This window comes from Mauremys mutica, chromosome 10 (genome assembly GCF_020497125.1).
Source record: "Mauremys mutica isolate MM-2020 ecotype Southern chromosome 10, ASM2049712v1, whole genome shotgun sequence".
NCBI lineage: Eukaryota > Metazoa > Chordata > Testudines > Geoemydidae > Mauremys > Mauremys mutica.
Genome location: NC_059081.1, coordinates 40092267 through 40110322, shown reverse-complemented (window position 1 = coordinate 40110322; position 18056 = coordinate 40092267). Strand labels below are relative to the sequence as shown.

The 18056-nt window shown below is 43.6% G+C and overlaps 1 protein-coding gene across 2 annotated transcripts; it reads right to left on the bottom strand.

Annotated features, from left to right (window-relative positions):
- Positions 1-4892: 4892 nt before the first annotated feature.
- Positions 4893-17688, bottom strand: CDCA7 (cell division cycle associated 7). 2 transcript variants are annotated; one of them, XM_044978331.1, is made up of 10 exons: positions 17556-17688; positions 13292-13414; positions 12778-12888; positions 11174-11422; positions 10682-10759; positions 9541-9729; positions 8878-9018; positions 8497-8646; positions 7580-7716; positions 4893-7208 (listed from the first exon to the last, which is right to left on the bottom strand). In XM_044978331.1, exons 1-10 carry the CDS (start codon positions 17619-17621, stop codon positions 7178-7180), a joined length of 1275 nt encoding a protein of 424 aa, XP_044834266.1. In that variant the 5' UTR covers positions 17622-17688; the 3' UTR covers positions 4893-7177. The 2 variants fall into 2 exon arrangements, with proteins under 2 accessions (XP_044834266.1, XP_044834267.1); XM_044978332.1 differs by lacking the exon at positions 12778-12888.
- Between the last annotated feature and the right edge of the window lie 368 nt (positions 17689-18056).

Here is an 18056-nt window from a genome sequence, read left to right as displayed (position 1 = left end):
ACAATAAATCCACAGTAAATTAGCAGGGTGACAAGGTGCAGCTTATGTACCTAAAAGTTTTTTTTTTAATTGTCCATTTCAAGTTGATAGTGTCCCTTTCATCCACCCATTGAGACAATTTCAAAGTTGAGTCTAAGTAAATGCGAGGGAGTTTAAAATGATGCCTCTTGATACCTTCTACAAGTCCCCTTACTGCCACTGTTACATTAAATTAGATTTGATTCCTGTGGGCCAGATTCTGATTTAACTTACGACCCATTGATTGCAGTGGAGTTACTGATTTCTAAGTCTGAATTGCCCCACAGCCTAACTTACCAGTGTGTAAGTAAGACTCCCTCAGAGAACACCTCTGAATTTGGCTATCTATATATTCCAGCTCATTTGGTGCTACTTTTCTGAAGATACCTAAGAGGCCCAATTGCAGGCACTCATCGCCTTAAAAAGTGTTACCTTTATTTGCACTGGTTGAACGTAGGTCAGGCTTAGCTACCCAAAATTCAACCCCTTCTCCTAGTCAAGATTTTTCCTCACAGTTATGGTGCAAAAACAGACTATTAATATTAAAGTGTAACACAAACTTGCATGTTATAGACGTCTAGACCAGTAAGACAAGTAGGATACCTAGACAGAGTGATTCAGTTAAAAAATCTTGTTTGTAATGCAGAGTCTACCATACCCCATAAAAATGAATGATCTTTAGATAAAACACACTGAACAATGGAGGTCACTAAGAAATACAAGGATGAGTTTACTCAGCTTGCTAGAGACGGGGCATAGGTACATGGCCTGTACTTGAAAGGTGAACAAAATATTAAGGGCATTATTTCCAGGTTGAGGGACTTTCAGCCGTGACAAAAATATCATTAAGCGGAGAGGGGCTGACTTTTAAGAGGGCCTCAACTCTGCAAATACAAGTTTGCATTCAAACTGTAAAGCAGGGGTATTGGAACAATTTTGGCAGGGGAAGGGTGCTGACAGCCATTGAACCAGAATTCTGTAAGATAGAAATGACATCAAGCCAGGACGTGCATCAGCACCCCTCGTTCCAGCACCTATACATAAACAGGAGAAGAGCTTATGGAAGATATGCTTTAGCCAAACACATGTTATTGGGGTCATTACAGCGTGAAACTGGGTGAAATTCTCAGACCTGTTATTATTATAATGGAGGTCAGCCTAGATGATCTAACGATCTATTCTGGCCTTTAACATCTCTGAATACATGATTGTACCTGCAAATCAGGTTGGCATCCCTGGACATAGCTGCCACTAATGTAGTATGTGAGCATCTCACTAAATTTAATTTAGTTGTCCATACAACACTCTTACGAGATAGGGACGTGCTTATTTTCCCCACCTATGGCTCGCAGAGCTGTGAAAAACTGTCCCCCCTTAACATCATAGTTAGGGCAACCTCGCCCCCAGCATAGCTGCAGGTAGGTTGCTGGAAGGATTCTTCTGTTGGCCTAGCTACTGCCTCTCAGACAGATGGATTAACTACATCAACAGACAAACCCTTCTGTCGATGTAGGAAGCATCTATACTACAGCAGCAAAGCTGCGGCGCCATAGCGTTGCAATTATAGCATAAACATGCCCTCAGAGACTTGCCCAAGATCATGCAGGAAGTCTGTGGCAGAGCGGGTGTATAGACTGTGCCTAGAATTTTTTGCAGGCCTAGTCATCAGCAAGACCCTGAATTTGCAGGAGCAGTTTTGTGTACATACACACACACACAAATTAGAGCTTGATTGCTTAACCAAACTAAGTTATAATTGTAGCAAGAGTTTTGGACCCTCACAATTCAATATTATAACTAATCACCTTCATTTCCAAGAAAATCAGGTTAAAAAACAAACAAAAAGCCTTCACCAGATTAAGGCTTCCCTGCAGGAAAAAGCAGGAATGTGCATTAAGAGGGCAGCTGTGAAAAACCCTTTCCTAAATCCAAAGGAAAAAAACACAGTGTGATCATTTCTCTTTAAATGTACAAGAAAGAAAACGTGACTTTGAGAGTATTTCTTTTCTTGGTGATTCATTGTCAGCACTGGTATTCACCCGATAACCCAGGGGTGGCCAAACATACTGACCCTCCAAGCCACCTACCACAATCTTGAGAGCTGGGGCACCCTGCCAGCACTAGAGGCTTCAGCCCCGAGCCCTGGCAGGTGCACCCTAAGAAGCTGAAGCCCTGAGAGCTGCTCCTTCCCTCTGGGCAGAAGCACCTACCCCACGGATCTGCTGCAAGGCAGAGGTCCCGAGCTCTCTTTCTCCCCCCCGCCCCCCGCCAACATCTGGTAGGTGAAGGGGAGGGTATGGGGGTGGGTGCTGCAAACTGCACTTTAACTATATAAGAGCCACATGCGGCTCACAAACCAAAGGCAAAAATAGGTTAGAGCACTAGGAACCATAATTTCTCCCATTGTAAAGGTGGTTAATAAGCTTTATGGAGGGAGACTCCAGCAAGATTGCAGCCAAATCACTTAAAAATTCATTCAGGTTTGCAGAGAAGCTCTGTATTTAACTGGGAACTAGCACTAGAACAGATCCTCTCGCTAGAGATAGACTGAGATGTTTTAAGTGCCCGCTGTAACCTCAAATACGTCACATTACTTTTGGGCTAGTGCCAGAAAAGTTGCAAGGCTGAGTTTTGCAATACCTAATGAATAGTTATAAACATTTTATTAAAGTTAATGTTTAAAATTAAATAGACACAAATTAAGAGGGAAGGTACTGTATGTCTGGGGTCCGGCTTGAGTTATGAGGGATTACAGGTATCAGTTACAAGGATCACGAGATACATACATATCACATAACCAGCGCAGACCCAGATTGGGGTGTGGAGGTTTTTAAAGCTTCAGAGTACGTCCAGACTACCCGCCAGATCGGCGGGTAGCGATATATCGATCCCCGAACACGCTCCTGTCGACTCCAGAACTCCACCAGAGCGAGCGGCAGAAGCGGAGTCGACGGGGGAGCCACGGCCATCGATCCCGTGCTGTGAGGATGGGAGGTAAGTCGAAATAAGATACGTCGACTTCAGCTACGCTATTCCCGTAGCTGAAGTTGCATATCTTATATCGACACACACACCCCAGTGTAGACTAGGCCTATTGGGCTCAGGAACACCACCCATGGAATGTATAAAGAGTGCTAAGTGGAAAAGCTTCAGTGGGAGAGAGAGAGAGGGACCTACCCCACAATACCTTAGTTGTTCTGGCACTTACTTGAAGACCTGGGTTCAAGCCCCAGTATCAGAGCAGTCAGAGCAGGATTTGACTTTGGATCTTCCACATATACCCCAGGAGTGCCCTAATCATTAGTCTGGGTGACACAGCTCACGCCTGACAAGATAGGCAAGGGGAACACTGAGTTTGAGAACCCTGCTTCAGAGCCTGTGGGGCTTTCACAAGGGCTATGAGCACCTCATTAGCTGTGGGATATGGTCAGTGCTTAGGTGACTTTATACATGCCTGCTGCTGGGGACAGGCTCAGGGAGCAGCTGAGAAGTCATTTTCAGTACCACAATGGCCCCTACTTTTGTGGAGCTGGACCTTAGTAACTAAATAAAACACAAGATACTCAGTTTGTGTTTGTATGTTCACTTCAGCATCACTGTCAAAAACAAATGCAACTTTAACTTTGAAGTGATTAAGAATCCATACAGCCATAAATTAAAATATTTACAGGCACTCCCCAGGACATTCAAGGGGAACATATAGCTGGAACTCATTCTGAAAGCATCAGAACCAGAGAGTCCTGTTATTTTTGTGAGCACCATCTCCAGTGACAGAGAGATGCTAAGAAACATGTATGAATGCCCAGTTTATACAACAAAACTAAGAGGCTCCACTTACATGTAGACATTTCATTTAAAAACTAAGGAGGCGCCCACAGAACATTGGGTGTGTGAAGAAACTGAGTTAGCTTGGCCCAGACTTAATTAAAACTTTTTAATATGTGCTGCAGCCTGCAGTGAGTGTGGAAAGATGTCACTTTTAAAGTGAGTAACAGGGCACATCTACCCAGAGTATTAGCGCACAGCAAGGTGAGGGGTAAATCTACAGCACCGTACTGGGCTTCTCATTGGCTGTGTGGACCCTGGTACTGCACAGAGTAAGTTCAATAGTATGCTTTGACCTACTGGTAGGTTAAAGCGCAGCATGGAACTTTTAGCGTGCCGTAGCACACCAGACCTGAAGAAGAGCGCTGTGTAAACTTGTCTTTCGCACCAACAAAAGTAGGTCCAATAAAAGATGTTCCCTCACCCACCTGGTGTATCATTGCAATTGCAGTTATTCCCATTCCCCTTCTTTCTATACTGGGCCCAGTTTCACTCTTGTTGGGGAGAGGAAACACTATACTTATGAGCAGTGCCCAGCTCTGGTACAGCACTCGTATATTCCTGATTGCTGGATGCATACTGCACAAATGCACTATTACTTAAAATTAAACTGTCTAGCAATCGATACACAAGTAGCAATACTAGTCTTTTGCATACACACTAAAACAATGTCACCTTCTACTATAGTACACAAAGCCAAGTCTTGTATTGGCTTAAGGACCAGAGTTTATACAACTTGCAGCTTTATATACAAGCCACGAGGGAAGCTGCATCTTTGGGGGCAATGTCACTGCATGTGTAATTAGGAAGACTTCTCTAATCAAATGGCTCTCACATCAATAGCTACACATGGTCTCTTATAGAAAGTGGAAGCAGTTCTGTTTTGAGAATGAGTACTTGGGGGCATGTATTTAGTTGTTATTTTTCTTTAATTCTGCAGTAAACTTTAGCATAAACATTAACCCAACCAGCAAACCCAACAACAAAAAAGCAAGTGCACACAAGACAACCTAAGTAAGACTGAATGTTAACAAAAAAGAGACAGAAACTCTTGGCAAAGCTTTTATTATCAAAATAAAATTTTGTACAGAAGTACTTCATAGATCAGATGACCCAGTTACAGCATTTATTCACATGACATGTTTAAGGTGGGAATTAAGGACCAACCTTTCAGAAATACTTACACAGCTTAGCAACCCAAAGGCAGGTACGGCAATTAGAAGGTCATCTGAATTATCACAACGCATATATTCCAAAGTTCCCTCTTCATGAAATGCAAAAGATCAACCTTAGATTTTTGACCAGGAAGGAAATATTCACTCTATTTAGGATGAGAGTGTTATCCACCATAGACTATACATCAGTTCAAACTTTGACATAATTAAAAGAAAACATTTGGAGGATGGAGATTTTCAGAGATACACAATGACAGTGGGAGTTGTTGGATGCCTAATTGCCTTTGAAGACTCTCACTCTAGCTTACTATAGTAGGCTGCAGTATGAGGTGCTGAATTGTGGTAAGGGACAAAAACCGCTAGAGAAAGAAGTTGTTGCATAAAATATCCTACTAGCGGAAAGATCCAAGACCATATCTAGTGCTATGGCTCAACAAATCCAACTTGGGATAGAATGTAATATTATAAATGAGATCCAAGTCGTCATTAACGGTACAGGTTCAGCCGATGTAGTGCTCTTTCCATTGCTTTGAGTATACAATGGTCTCATCCATGCAGCACACTAGATCTTTTCAACATTAAGTCCTTGCTTTTAGCTATACTTATAGTTCATTAATTATGTCATGCAAAATAACTTTCTACAGCTAGGCTGAGGCCACTTTAAGTGGCAATACAGCTAGACTGTTTTCAGAAGCAGGCAACAGCATGTGTGAATGCTACCAAAATATATTCAACCATTACATCTGCACTCCTAGACTATTACTCTTTAGCCGTTAGGGAAAGGGGTTGTAAGTCTCATTTAATACCCCATCAATCAGGACATTTAATTTCTTTTTAAAAGACTTTGTTATCCGAATCTGAGCAGCACTACATAGCTAGATGTGTTTTGTACAAGACAGGGTCCCGCCTAACGATGGGCTTTGAAACCACTGGCTCCTAAAAAATAAATGAAAATTCAGGCTCCAGTTCCAAATGGCTAGAGACCATTTGTCCATAAAGTTCTAAAAGCAGTACATGATTTATTACATTTGATCTTGCAACCTCATTTGTGACTGATTAAATAAGCTTCTCAAACTGACCTGCCTGTATGCCAAATTGAGGTCTCGCACTTACATACCAGTACTCTCTCACTATTCACCTTGCACTGATGCAGCATCGCTATTGGCAGCAATAGTGGAAACACTAATATAAACAAGGTGCAGTCATTTTCCATCACTGCTGGCAACCCACATTATCATCGCCGCCATTGCTATTAGCAGTGGAGCTGCACCAGTACTAGTTCAGTGAGGAAAAGCGCAGCTGCCCTAGAAGCGTTCAGCAGTGTTCCAGGCTCACATCACAAAGGAAGGTATCATGAGAGACCATCAAGATTTTCGACTACTCAAAAGTAGTCTTTCAGTTGTATTTTTGCCCATTTTGTCACACTCTGGAAACCTTAAACATTTATATTAATTCCTCATTGATGCAGCATTTTTGGCCCCACTGTTTTGCACGTCTGAGCCCTCTATAAAACCAAATGCTGGAAACTACGCATTGTAAAGAAGTTTTAACAATCTCAAGTAAGTTTTTCCTCTTTAAACTTGAGGGACTAGTGATGATTTTGGCGTTGTTAATTTTAAAGCAGCTCTATCACCGTGCGTAAAAGTTTTCAGCTTCTATTTGCTACTGTTACTCTTCCTGAAATAATCTTAAAATTTTAATGAGACAGAAGTTAACCAGTTTCATCAGGCCAAGGAGTAACATCTACATTTCCTCTTGGGTCCATGAGAAACACAGCTATTCATAGTTTAAATGCATTTAACATTTTCAATAACTGTAGATAAAAACTGCAGCCAGGGCAACTGTGTTAACAAGACACTAACAGTTTACAGCCAAGTCAAGTCTCACTTCCCATTCCAGGGAGGAAAAAAGTGGATGCTAGCCAGACTGCGTAAGAACAGGAAGGGGAAAGAAAGAGCCTATCCAACAATATTTAAAGGACTCAACATGATTTGTGGAAAACCTATTTACTATCCTGGAAAATCTTTGTCCCTTTTTACCTGAAAAAAAGAAAATGCTGATCATCCTGGGATTAAAACTCTCAGCTGTTTGAACAATTAACTGCACATGAAGTCTGACATGGATGAAAGAGCACATGCCCCTGACAACCCATCACAACCTCAATCTTCCATTTCAAGTTCACGTTTCAGACTGCAAAATACAAAGAGGAAACCAGTTTTAGTTTCAAGAAAAGCAGATTGATCCATTAAAGAATTTGATTTCCATTCAGTTTAGATACAGTTTGGAAGCTGTGGGAATAAGTAATAACTAAACTTCACTGCCAGAATAAGTACTGAGTGTTTACACTGTATCCCACTTTACACATTAGTAAGTAGTAACAATTAATTCCCCTGAGATCCTTCTGAGATCATATCAATTTCACAGATGACAGGTCTGAGGATAGAGAGATTTACCTACGACTTCCAAGCAATTCAGTGGCAAAGCCAGGACTTCTCCATTCCTGACTTTCAGACCCTCGCCTAACCCACAAAACTTGACCATGCAAAAAAAATAGCAATTACCTGTTTAAGTAAGCATGAACATTGTTATAGCCATGATACTTGGCCAAATAAACCAGCACACCAGTAGCACACCGACCATCCCGCTGTCTGCAGAAGCTACAGTTGCAGATTCCACGACAAGGTGGGCAGCGCCAGTTCTAAGAAAAAATAAGACATCTTTTAAAGAAACTGAAATCTCAGAGATTCCTCACCCCACCCCTTTCCCTCTCTGGCACTTGCTCAAAACAATTCCATGCTAGCACAAATGCTGTCAAGAGATGCCAACAAATGCTAGTGTTTGTGAGTAAAGAATAAGTTTTCCAATGTGCTAGGCATCTTCTGTACTTTCAATGGAGCCATAAGGAGCACCCCAATTTTCCCCTCTCTCCCTTCCAGATCCAACATAGTGACAATTCTCTCAGTCAAAGGCAGCTGGCTGAACTCCTGCATTGTAGCTTTCTGTAGGATGAGAGGCAGCATTCTTTTCCCTACAACACAGGCACTAAAGCCAGACAAAAGTGAAACCTCTTTGTTTTGCAAATTCAATAGCTTGAAGTTCAAGAACATGCTTTAGTGCACTGCTTCCATAATTGATAGTTATTACCATAGTAGCTACAGGAACTGCGTGGTACCATGAGGTAGGAGTGGCAAGGGGAACTTTAATGGCACAGGAATTGTGAAACCCTTGCTCAGGGACAAGTCATTCGCAATCTGTTGGAGCTGTGCCGCTGTGTATAAATGTTCTCTGAAGCAAAGAAACCGGACCCTGACTCTCCCAACTCCCAATACAGCATTAAAAGGCAGTATTAAAAGGCGTTAAAACATAGCTCACCCACCAACATCCTATCTTCAGCATTAACTACGATTCATCGCTCCATGAACAGGACTCCCGCTATATTAACCATGATAAACCCTGTGCCCACATTAAATTATCTTACTGGATCCAGCAATGCAGTCCTGACGTCTTCTCCATATCGATTGCGAAGACAAGGTCCACAGAACTGACCTCGCACACCTACACAGTCTGGGTTACGACAGTTTGTTTTTGTGTCTATAGTTTTTTGGCGACACTGATGACAAGTGGATCCCTACAACAACAAACAGGTGTTCAGAGGACAAGAAAGCCAAGAGAGGTAGTTTAGTTAACAAGACAGCACATTTAACAACCAACCCATTCCTCGCAACGTGGTTTGGGTCTTTGCATTAGTACTTCTTCCAAGACTTGATATTGTTAAGGACAACCCAAAAGAGGGTGCAAACAAAGAGAAAGCTAGCCTAACGTACACAATCTGCATTTCTCTGATTTGCAATACACTTACCATCACCTGGTTATATACTTTATCTCGGGCAGTTTCACAAATATTATCCAACTCTTCCTCTGTTATTTCTTCCACTGGACGCACTATGTGAGGAAGAGCCATAGCACCAGGGCGACTTCTCCTGGGAGTTCGAATCTCTTGCTGGAGGGTATGGAATCAAAATCTACGTTTTATTTTGTGGTCATAACATTACTGCCAGCAGAAACCCCACACAAACAAGGGCAGAGAATTTCAAAGCAGTCTAAGGGATTTAGATGTGTATCTTCCACTAGAGTTAGCGGACGAGTATTGAGTTAATGTGATGCTTTGAAAAACTCAATCCAGGTCTCTAGCTTTAGTGCTAGAAATGTAACAGAACAAAAATCAAATGCTATTTGATCTTTTTTAGCTCCTACTACAGTGGAGAAAGTGACCATTCCTCCATCCTGATAATCAAAATAAAACAAAAAGGTAATTGTGCAACACACTCCATTTTTTCCCATACCTCCCATTAGCTTCAGTGTGGATTGGAACACCAGACAGAAGCTCATGCAGAGCTAACTCCGCCAAAGAGACCAACAACCAGGCTTAAGCTGAACTTATTTGAATAACCAATCCTGAATTATATTTTTTAAATTTACAGTAGAAAATTAATTGGGGAAAAGGCCAACACATTAAACATACCTCTGAGTATTCATCAGATAGCTTTCTTCTCCTCACTAAGCTGTACCTGTCATCTTCTTCCTCCTCTTGTAAAGGAGTAGGTGGCCCATCAATCAGGGACCTGGATCTTGTGTGAGGCCGAGAAATTCGGTCTGGATTCCTCCTTAAAGCGTTTTGGGGAAACGAGCTTCTTGGAGCCCGTTTTGGTCGCTGGAAGAAAAAATTAGTTAAACAAAGCCCTTTGCCCCTAAAGGCAAACAAAAACAAAATAACGTTGTTTCTAGTATGGAAAACCGAGTACAATTACTACATTGCTGGTAAATTCATCTTTGCCAGTCAACAACCTGTAGAAACATACAAAGCCCCAAGCAACAGTCAGTGCCTATATAAGGTAGAAGGCAGCAATTCACTTATGTAAACATAGGAGAGTCTCAATGAGCTTAGACATGTTTGTCTGTTTTATGGAAAAGCATATATTTTCAGTACAATTCCAAGTACCTTCATAATCAGTCAAATAAATTGCACTTTAATAGTACTTTTCAACAAGTTTTATTTAGAAAGGCATATTGTCTTTATCCCCATTTTACAGATGGGGAACTGAGGCACAGCAAGGGAAAAGTATATGCCCAAGGTCATACAAGCAAGTAATTGGTAACACCAGGAGTTGAATCCAGGTACTCCTGACTCCCCATCCTGTGACCCACTCACTGAGACATGCTGCCTCCTTAAGTAGATTGATATTGCAGCCCTAAAACATATAGACGGGCCCAAACCAGAATCTGGATTCAAGCACTTTCAAACTGTGGATGACATTCAGACCTGACCTTTGAACCTTAAGCCCTTCCCCCCACCTTTCTCCATTATTTGTGTAAATACGTATTTAGAAAGGGGTTTTGTTTTGTTTTATGGCTTTAATTTGCCTTTGATATGGACACTTCCAGGTGCCTATGACTCAATATGTTGTTCGTTTTTTATAGAACGGCAAATCAAAAGGGAATTGCACAACTAGGATTGTTTTAACAAGTAATAAAATTCTGAACAACTGGACTTTGATTTACTTGGTCTATTAAGCTTTTTATTTGAAAGGGTTTTTGTTTTTTTAAATCAAAAGTAGATATACTCAGATGATTGAAGTATCAGACAAACAGAAATTTCTACTTACTGGGCTGGTAGTTGACAATGATCTTCCGCCAGTGAAAATACCAGGGACATTTTTTAATTCAGCCATTAGTTTTGCAAGCTAGGGAAAAAAAGAAAAACATACTGTCTTTAAAAAGAGTTTATGTGCTATTACAGGCTATTAGATTAGGGCAATTGCCTAGAAGCACAATTACAGTCATATTCTTTGAATATTACTTTTATGTCTTATTTTTATATCCTGGTGCCTGAAAGTGAGTTGAAAATGATGCTTAGGCTTAATAGGCTGCCAGCCTAAACATGGAATAAGGCTTCAGAATACAGAGATATCTGCTGAAGAACCTATTTCAGTATGTGGCTTTTCATGTGCCAGTGAATGTGCAGTATCAGGACTCTACATTTCTGTTAATGCAGTCACATCACTCCCATTAATGTTAACTTGTATAAGAGAAGAGAACTGCATGGAGATTACAAGTCAAGGAGAAAAATTAATTGAAGAACTTTCCTGCATACCTACCATTGCTTTGTTTTCCTTTATATTTAAAGCTCTTTTCTCTAAGAATTTGGGGCCCTTTTCTTCAGAGTCAGAATCCAGAGCAGATGGTTGTATTTCAGGGGGTGATGCTATTTCGCTCTTCCCTCTTTTAGACCTTCGAGTTGGAAACTTCATAGCCACTTTCAGAGGAATTGAGCGTGTCTCACGTCTCCTGTATTGCAACTTCTCCTTAGCACATAAATCATCTTCCTTAGAGTCTGGCTCCAATTTCTATCAAAAACCAATATTGTTGTTTATGAATGACACTGCATTGCTGTATGGTTTAGTTTGACAAGTTTATTTAAAAGAAGGACACCAACCTGAAATCCAGGTCGGTATTTTTTTTTAAAGTTTTGGGCACTACTACCCATGAAACCCCCTGACAAGTTTTGTGGTTTTACAGAGTGCTCAAATACACAGAAAGATAGAGATTAGTTTCACTCGTAAGTCTAGTTAGTAAAAATATTTCAGAGAAAAATGTCCTTTGAGTTGGTACGCTTTAAGGGCCAAATCCTGCAAGTTAGTCCACATGGGTGTACAAATTCCCAATCATGGTTCTCAGTGCAGGGTCAGGCCTAAGTTTGTAAACTACAAAGAATTCAATGGCTACAGAAACAAGATCACTAGCAAATTGTAACTTACTCACAGGACTAGCCAGTGAGACAATTCAGCCCCAACTCAAGTAGCCATTGAGACAATTACGGTTCCAAATCAAGCATTTTATCAGCTTAGTATTCTGATGCTGTTCACAACTGTAATGAGAATTTACCAGTGATGCCAATGAAGACAGTTATATTATTTTTTTGTTTGCTTAATTATCCACTTGGTGACACATCTTATCTTACTTTAACCAAAATAAAGTTGCTTCCATCTAGGACTACCTGTCTAACAGACACCCTGCTGTGGACCATTAGTACTTCTTTTTCTACTTGTCAAGGCTCAAAATGACAATCCCATTTTCTATAATTTTGTATTAAGCTTGATATGTGGTTCTTGCTCACCAATTTTCATGCTGTTATTGCTTGTCCCTGCCCTTTTCTTGAATATCTGTGCCTGCTTTGTCACTGTTAGTTCTCTTTCTACTATTTATTATATAACCTAGATGTGTACTCTTTCCACAAGAAGAGCACCTACTCTTTTCTCTGGACATCCCTTGACATTATACTCCAATAACCCATGTTACATGCACTATGAATATATTGCTCTCTACAATGCTCAATATTTACTTTGGGCTATTTTTAAGCCATAAGCCTGCTATAATGTTTTGCAGTTGATTAAAGGTAGAAGGAGGGAAATTCTACTATCTATTGCTATTTCTACATTGCCTACAATGTGTAGAATTTCCTGTACTGTTTCCTGTTATGCTGCACAAGTGCCATGAAGACCTGTATCATGTCATGCTAGCTCACAGATTCCTGCAAATGATGGCCAATTAACAATGTTTCAATCTGTACTAGCGATTTTAAAATTAAGAAAAGTTATCTGGCAAGTGTCCTAGAGGCTGTAACATTTCAGTAATTAGTAACATTTCAGTAATTAGTAATTACTTCAACTTCAAAACTAGTGAGTTAATTTCCGTATCTCACCAATACATTTTGAATCTCACTTTCTGAAAAACCACAGAACGAATCATCATCCGAGTCCTCACAAAAAATTTTAGCCAGTTCTTCTGTGATATCTGACCTAAACTTTCGTTTCTGTAAAAAGAATAAAAACACTTTTTTTTAAAAAAGACCCGATTTTTCATCAACCAGGCAGACAGCAAATCACATTTACAAGTGCACTACAAGAGAATAGCTATTGTAACAAAGAAAACCAAATGGTTCAGGGATTTACAAATGGTTGCAGAGCTGTTATGGCAAATCATCAGGCATGTTAGTTTAAGCAACATTTCAAAGAATAGAATAAATAGCTAATCTGCCTCTAACAATTACTACCTAGAAGCACAAGCAAAAAGTGAAATGAAATTATAGTGCATACTGTAGATTCATAGCTACTGTATAGAAATGTAAGCAAAGCAAGCAGTTTTAAATCATACATGAAGCATTTGGGACATCAACACAGCACATTCAGTTCTGTTTATTCATGTACTATACTCACGGTGTTTGCAAAATTATCAGAACCAAAACTGTCACAACTATCATCAGATGATGACGTTTCCATGGGGATCAACTTCATATTTCTGAATGCTATGAAGTTCTTCTTTCCTGAAAGGTCTGCTTGCTGCAAGGGGAGGATGACAATACTATTAAAATGTGAAATATACTACAGTACACTAGCTTTTAAGTGTGTGTTTATAAAGCCTAATGTGGCTGTATTTTCAGATGTGCAGTACACTTGTATCCATTCAGTACAACATCAGCACTGAAAAGAGACAAGAGTAGAGCTCTCAAATTAAAACCAAGTAGTTTCTGCTCTAATGCATTTCTGATCACTCACGTAAGTGATTTATCCTTGGATATTATAAATGTTTCTTCTTCTTCTGACAAAATAGCTTTTGCGAAAAATCACACCAAAATAAGTCACATCCCTTCTTTTTAAAGTCCTTCAAGTTTTACTTTATGTTGAATCTTAAAAATCACCATTTTAGCTTGTAGTTTAATTTCTGAAATCAAATACTAATCAACTAAATTTCTTTAAAGCATAAAAAACCCCAGAAAAGGAACACCAGAACTGCTTCTTTAGGGACAATGGCTTATTATTTCATTAGGTACCATCATCGGGTTGTAATGTCTTATCTTTTGGTGGCCTTTAAATTTATCCTTTTCCTGGGAACCTCACATATCCTCAGTAAATATGGTTCAAGATTTTGAGTTGTAAATGGAGACCCATATCTCTACCAATATTTACACACACTACACCACACAACAGTTACTGCACGGTGACCAGTGATTGATGTGGCTCATGCCAAGCTGAAAGAACTCTTATGGCTACTAGAAATTCATAGGCCAACCTCATTGAGCCCAAAATATTTAAGAAATCTCTTTAAAATGTAGCAACACAGAGGTTTAAAGATATGTGCTCTCTGCACATGCTGGATATTGCATACTCTTGCCTGAGCCATGAGACAGTAATCTAATTTCAAACAGAACTGTAGAAACTATTACCACCACCCCCAGTTGTGAGTTTGAAATTTGCACCAACATGTAGACCAATCTCTCTCTTTCCTTACAATTAGATACAGCTATTTGCTTCCACCTGGATCATAGCTACTATTTTTCTAATCCTATCAATGGAGAAGGTAAGGCTACGTCCACGCTACAGCAGCACAGCTATGGCACAACACTGTAGTGTAAACATGTGGTACAGCAACGGAAGGGGGGTTTCCATCACTTTGTAATTAATCCCCCCCCCCCCACCAAAAAGTGATCAGTGGAATAATTCTTCTGTCAATCTAGCAGTATCTACACTGGAGTTTAGGTCACTTTAACAACATCTCTCTCATCCCTGAGGGACATAGGTAGTCAACCCAAATTTTAGGTGTAAACCAGCCTAAAACTTCTTCCTTTAACACTCTATTAATCAGGTTGTACAGCAGTATCAAACCTAGGGACCTTGAGGACACCGCCAGCGACAGAACAAAGTGGCGTGCAACAGTCAGAGATACCTGCATCGCCTTTGAGGAAGACCACTGCCGGCATCTACAAGAGGCACGCGAACGACATCACAGACACCAGCAGCGCACAACCCACTGACCGCGAACTTCCCATGCACCATCTGCAGCAAAATGTGCACCTCTAGAATAGGCTTGTATAGTCATCAGAGGGCACACTATGAGACCAATAATAGATGATCTGCACAGATTTGTCATCATCGGATCGATGGACTACCAAGGACAGGAAGGAGGAATCAGGTTTCACAGCGGTAGCCGTGTCAGTATGTATCAGCAAAAACAATGAGGAGTACTTGTAGCATCTTAGAGACTACTAAATTTGTTAGCCTCTAAGGTGCCACAAGTACTTCTGGTCGTTTTTACTCTATTAATCATCCTCCAATGTGGTATGCTTCCACCCCAATTAGACATTTTGCACTCCCACCAAAACCCCACTCTTTAGAGACCCTATTGTCTTTCAGTAAAGGTAGGTTTGCAGAGACAAAGCAAAGTAGGTATCAGCTCAGTATCCAGTCACGGTATGGCTACACTTGCAGCTGTACAGCGTTGCCGCGGGAGCGCTTTGAAGTGCGAGTGTGGTCGCGGCGCCAGCACTGGGACAGAGCTCTCCCAGCGCTGCAGGTACTCCACCTCCCCGTGGGGATTACACTGTAAGCTGCGCTCCCAGTGCTGGGGCACTGTTTACACTGGTGCTTTACAGCGCTGTAACTTGCTGTGCTCAGGGGGGGTGTTTTTTCACACCCCTGAGCGAGAAAGTTGCAGCGCTGTAAAGCGCCAGTGTAGCCATGGCCTCAGATGTGAACCTTTTACAAAACCCCAAGGACAAGATTTTTTTTTTTTAAAAGACCAGCAGCATTCCAATAAAAACCTACATTACACTCTCTGTGGTGCAGAGCAGACACTGCACTAGATAAGCATAGGACAGCCTGAAAAGTCCACAACTATCAACACACTATTTTGTTTGAAGGGACCTGAGTTTCAACTGTCTCCCCAAATGGTGCCTGAAGCACACTTTGCAGACAGATCAATTAGGTCCCGTTTACACCACAAGATGGAACCCTACTGAGTGTCAACCAGGTCACCCCAACATGGTAGTGGCTGCAGTGCTATGGGAAAGGGAAGTGAACCTGACCATCTTCACTGTAAATCCTTTTTGTTTTAACCATCTCACAGTAGTGAGGGCTTGTTTGACAGCAATGTGGTTAATTACACTGTTATAAACCACAAGTGGCACACACTGCACCAAGATGCAGAGCAAGACCAGGGAAGCCACACCAGTGCAAAACAAATCCAGTAGACACGGAGAGACTTTATAAAGAACAGTTTTTAACCTGGAGGTATTTCTTCCCAACACAGTGGGGAACTGGGGACACTGAGCTCTCCTCCAGTGAGCAATCCGCAGGGCTTTAGCCTGGAAAGCTCTCCCCCACCCCAGACACTGGGAAGGCCGCGGCTTTGCATCCCTGCACCCTTGTTTAGATGGGGAGAGAGCCTAAAGACCTTGTTTGCATTTCGCAAATCTCAGGGACCCCAGGCAGCAACCCCTGAAGGGCAGAGATCGCCACGGGCCGGCCGAGCAGCAGGGCTGAGCGGCTGGGGCAGAAGCGGAGAGCAGAGCCTGGCGGCACGGGGAGGCGAGCTGGAGCGGGCGCCGCCGAGCCTGGAGGCAGCACAGGGCGGGGCGCGGGGGCAGACATGCGGGCCACAGGCTCAGCGTGCCGGCCGGGACACGCGGCAGGGCTGCCTGCCACCTCCACCTTTCCCGGAGGGTCCCTCGTGCGGCTGGGCCATCGACGCGAGTTTGGAAGGGTCCAGGCGGACCCATGGCGCAAACTGCCCCGGAGGCTCCGCTGTCGGAGCGCCGCCGCCGCCGCCACGGCCCCCACCTGCAGGGACAGCCGGGCCGGAGAGCTGCATCCTCCACCCCCGCAAAACAGGGTGTCGCGGCGTGTTTCCACGGCGCCACGTGTGTTTGTGGTGGGGAGGGGGGCGGGAATTGCTGGGCCGCCACCCCAGCGAAAGCTCAATCGCCGGCCGCCACATCCAGCCGGCGCCCGCAGCCAACCCCACTTCCCCCTACAGCTTCCTGCACCCCGCCCTGCTCAGCCCCCTGCACCCCGCCCTGCTCAGCCCCCTTCCTCCAGAGTCTGCAACTCACTGCACCTCCCGCCCCTCCTGAGCGCCTGCAGCCAGCCCGTCCTGCTCAGCCCTCATCCGCCAACGTGTGCGACTAACTGCATCCCCCCACACCTCATTCAGCCCCCTTCCTCCGGCGCGTGCAACTCACTGCACCATCTGCCCCCTTCCTCCGGCGCCTGCAACTCACTGCACCCTCTGCCCCCTTCCTCCGGCGCCTGCACCCTCTGCCCCCTTCCTCCGGCGCCTGCAACTCACTGCACCCTCTGCCCCCTTCCTCCGGCGCCTGCAACTCACTGCACCATCTGTCCCCTTCCTCCGGCGCCTGCACCCTCTGCCCCCTTCCTCCGGCGCCTGCAACTCACTGCACCCTCTGCCCAGCTCAGCCCCCCTCCTCCGGTGTGTGCAACTCACCGCACCCTCTGCCCCGCTCAGCCCCCCTCCTCCGGCGGGTGCAACTCACCGCACCTTCTGCCCCGCTCATTCTCCTTCCTTCAGTGCCTACAGTTCACTGCACACACACACACACCCCAGTCCTCCACAGCCTACAATTCATTGCACACACCCCCCTTCCTCCAGCGCGCGTTCAGCCCTGGGCCCCCATCCGCCACTCACTCGCATGCCGAAGGGATCCATGCTACCAGCTGCAGGGCGCAAGCGGGTCTTGTAACGGCTAGTCATAGTCGGGTAGCCGGGTGCGATCCAGGTAGCGTGCGCTGGACTGGGAAGGTCGGGAGGAGGCTGCAAGCTCGCGCCAAACCAGCTCGGGACTGTCAGGGGGGCGGGGACTGGGGGCACCTTTCCCGCGTTGGAGCCTGAGTCCTGGAAGGTGCAGGCAGCACCCCTCTAGGAGGGGACCCCGTACTGCTCCCCCGTGCAATAGACAGCCTGCCCCCTGTGCAGAGAGCAGCATAGGGCTCTAGGGAATGCAAAGAGGGGGCCGAAGGCATCTTCTAGTATTTTTTTCCTGCAGTGGAGTTTGTGGTACTGTAAGGGCCTAATTCTGTGGCGCGAAATGCTCCCTTTAGCAAAGCGGTAGTATTTGCATACGGGGAGGGCAGAGCCATCTGCAGGCTCGTGCACGTGGGTTCTGGGTGGTTAGTCCCCAGTGCCTAT

Coding starts and splice junctions, on each gene's coding strand:
- CDCA7 (XM_044978331.1), bottom strand. CDS start 17,621: ATGACTAGCCGTTACAAGACCCGCTTGCGCCCTGCAGCTGGTAGCATG. Junction 11,423..12,777: donor GTGAGATTCAAAATGTATTG/GTGAGATACGGA, acceptor GGTTTTTGATAG/AAATTGGAGCCAGACTCTAA. Junction 10,760..11,173: donor TAAAGGAAAACAAAGCAATG/GTAGGTATGCAG, acceptor TTTTTTCCCTAG/CTTGCAAAACTAATGGCTGA.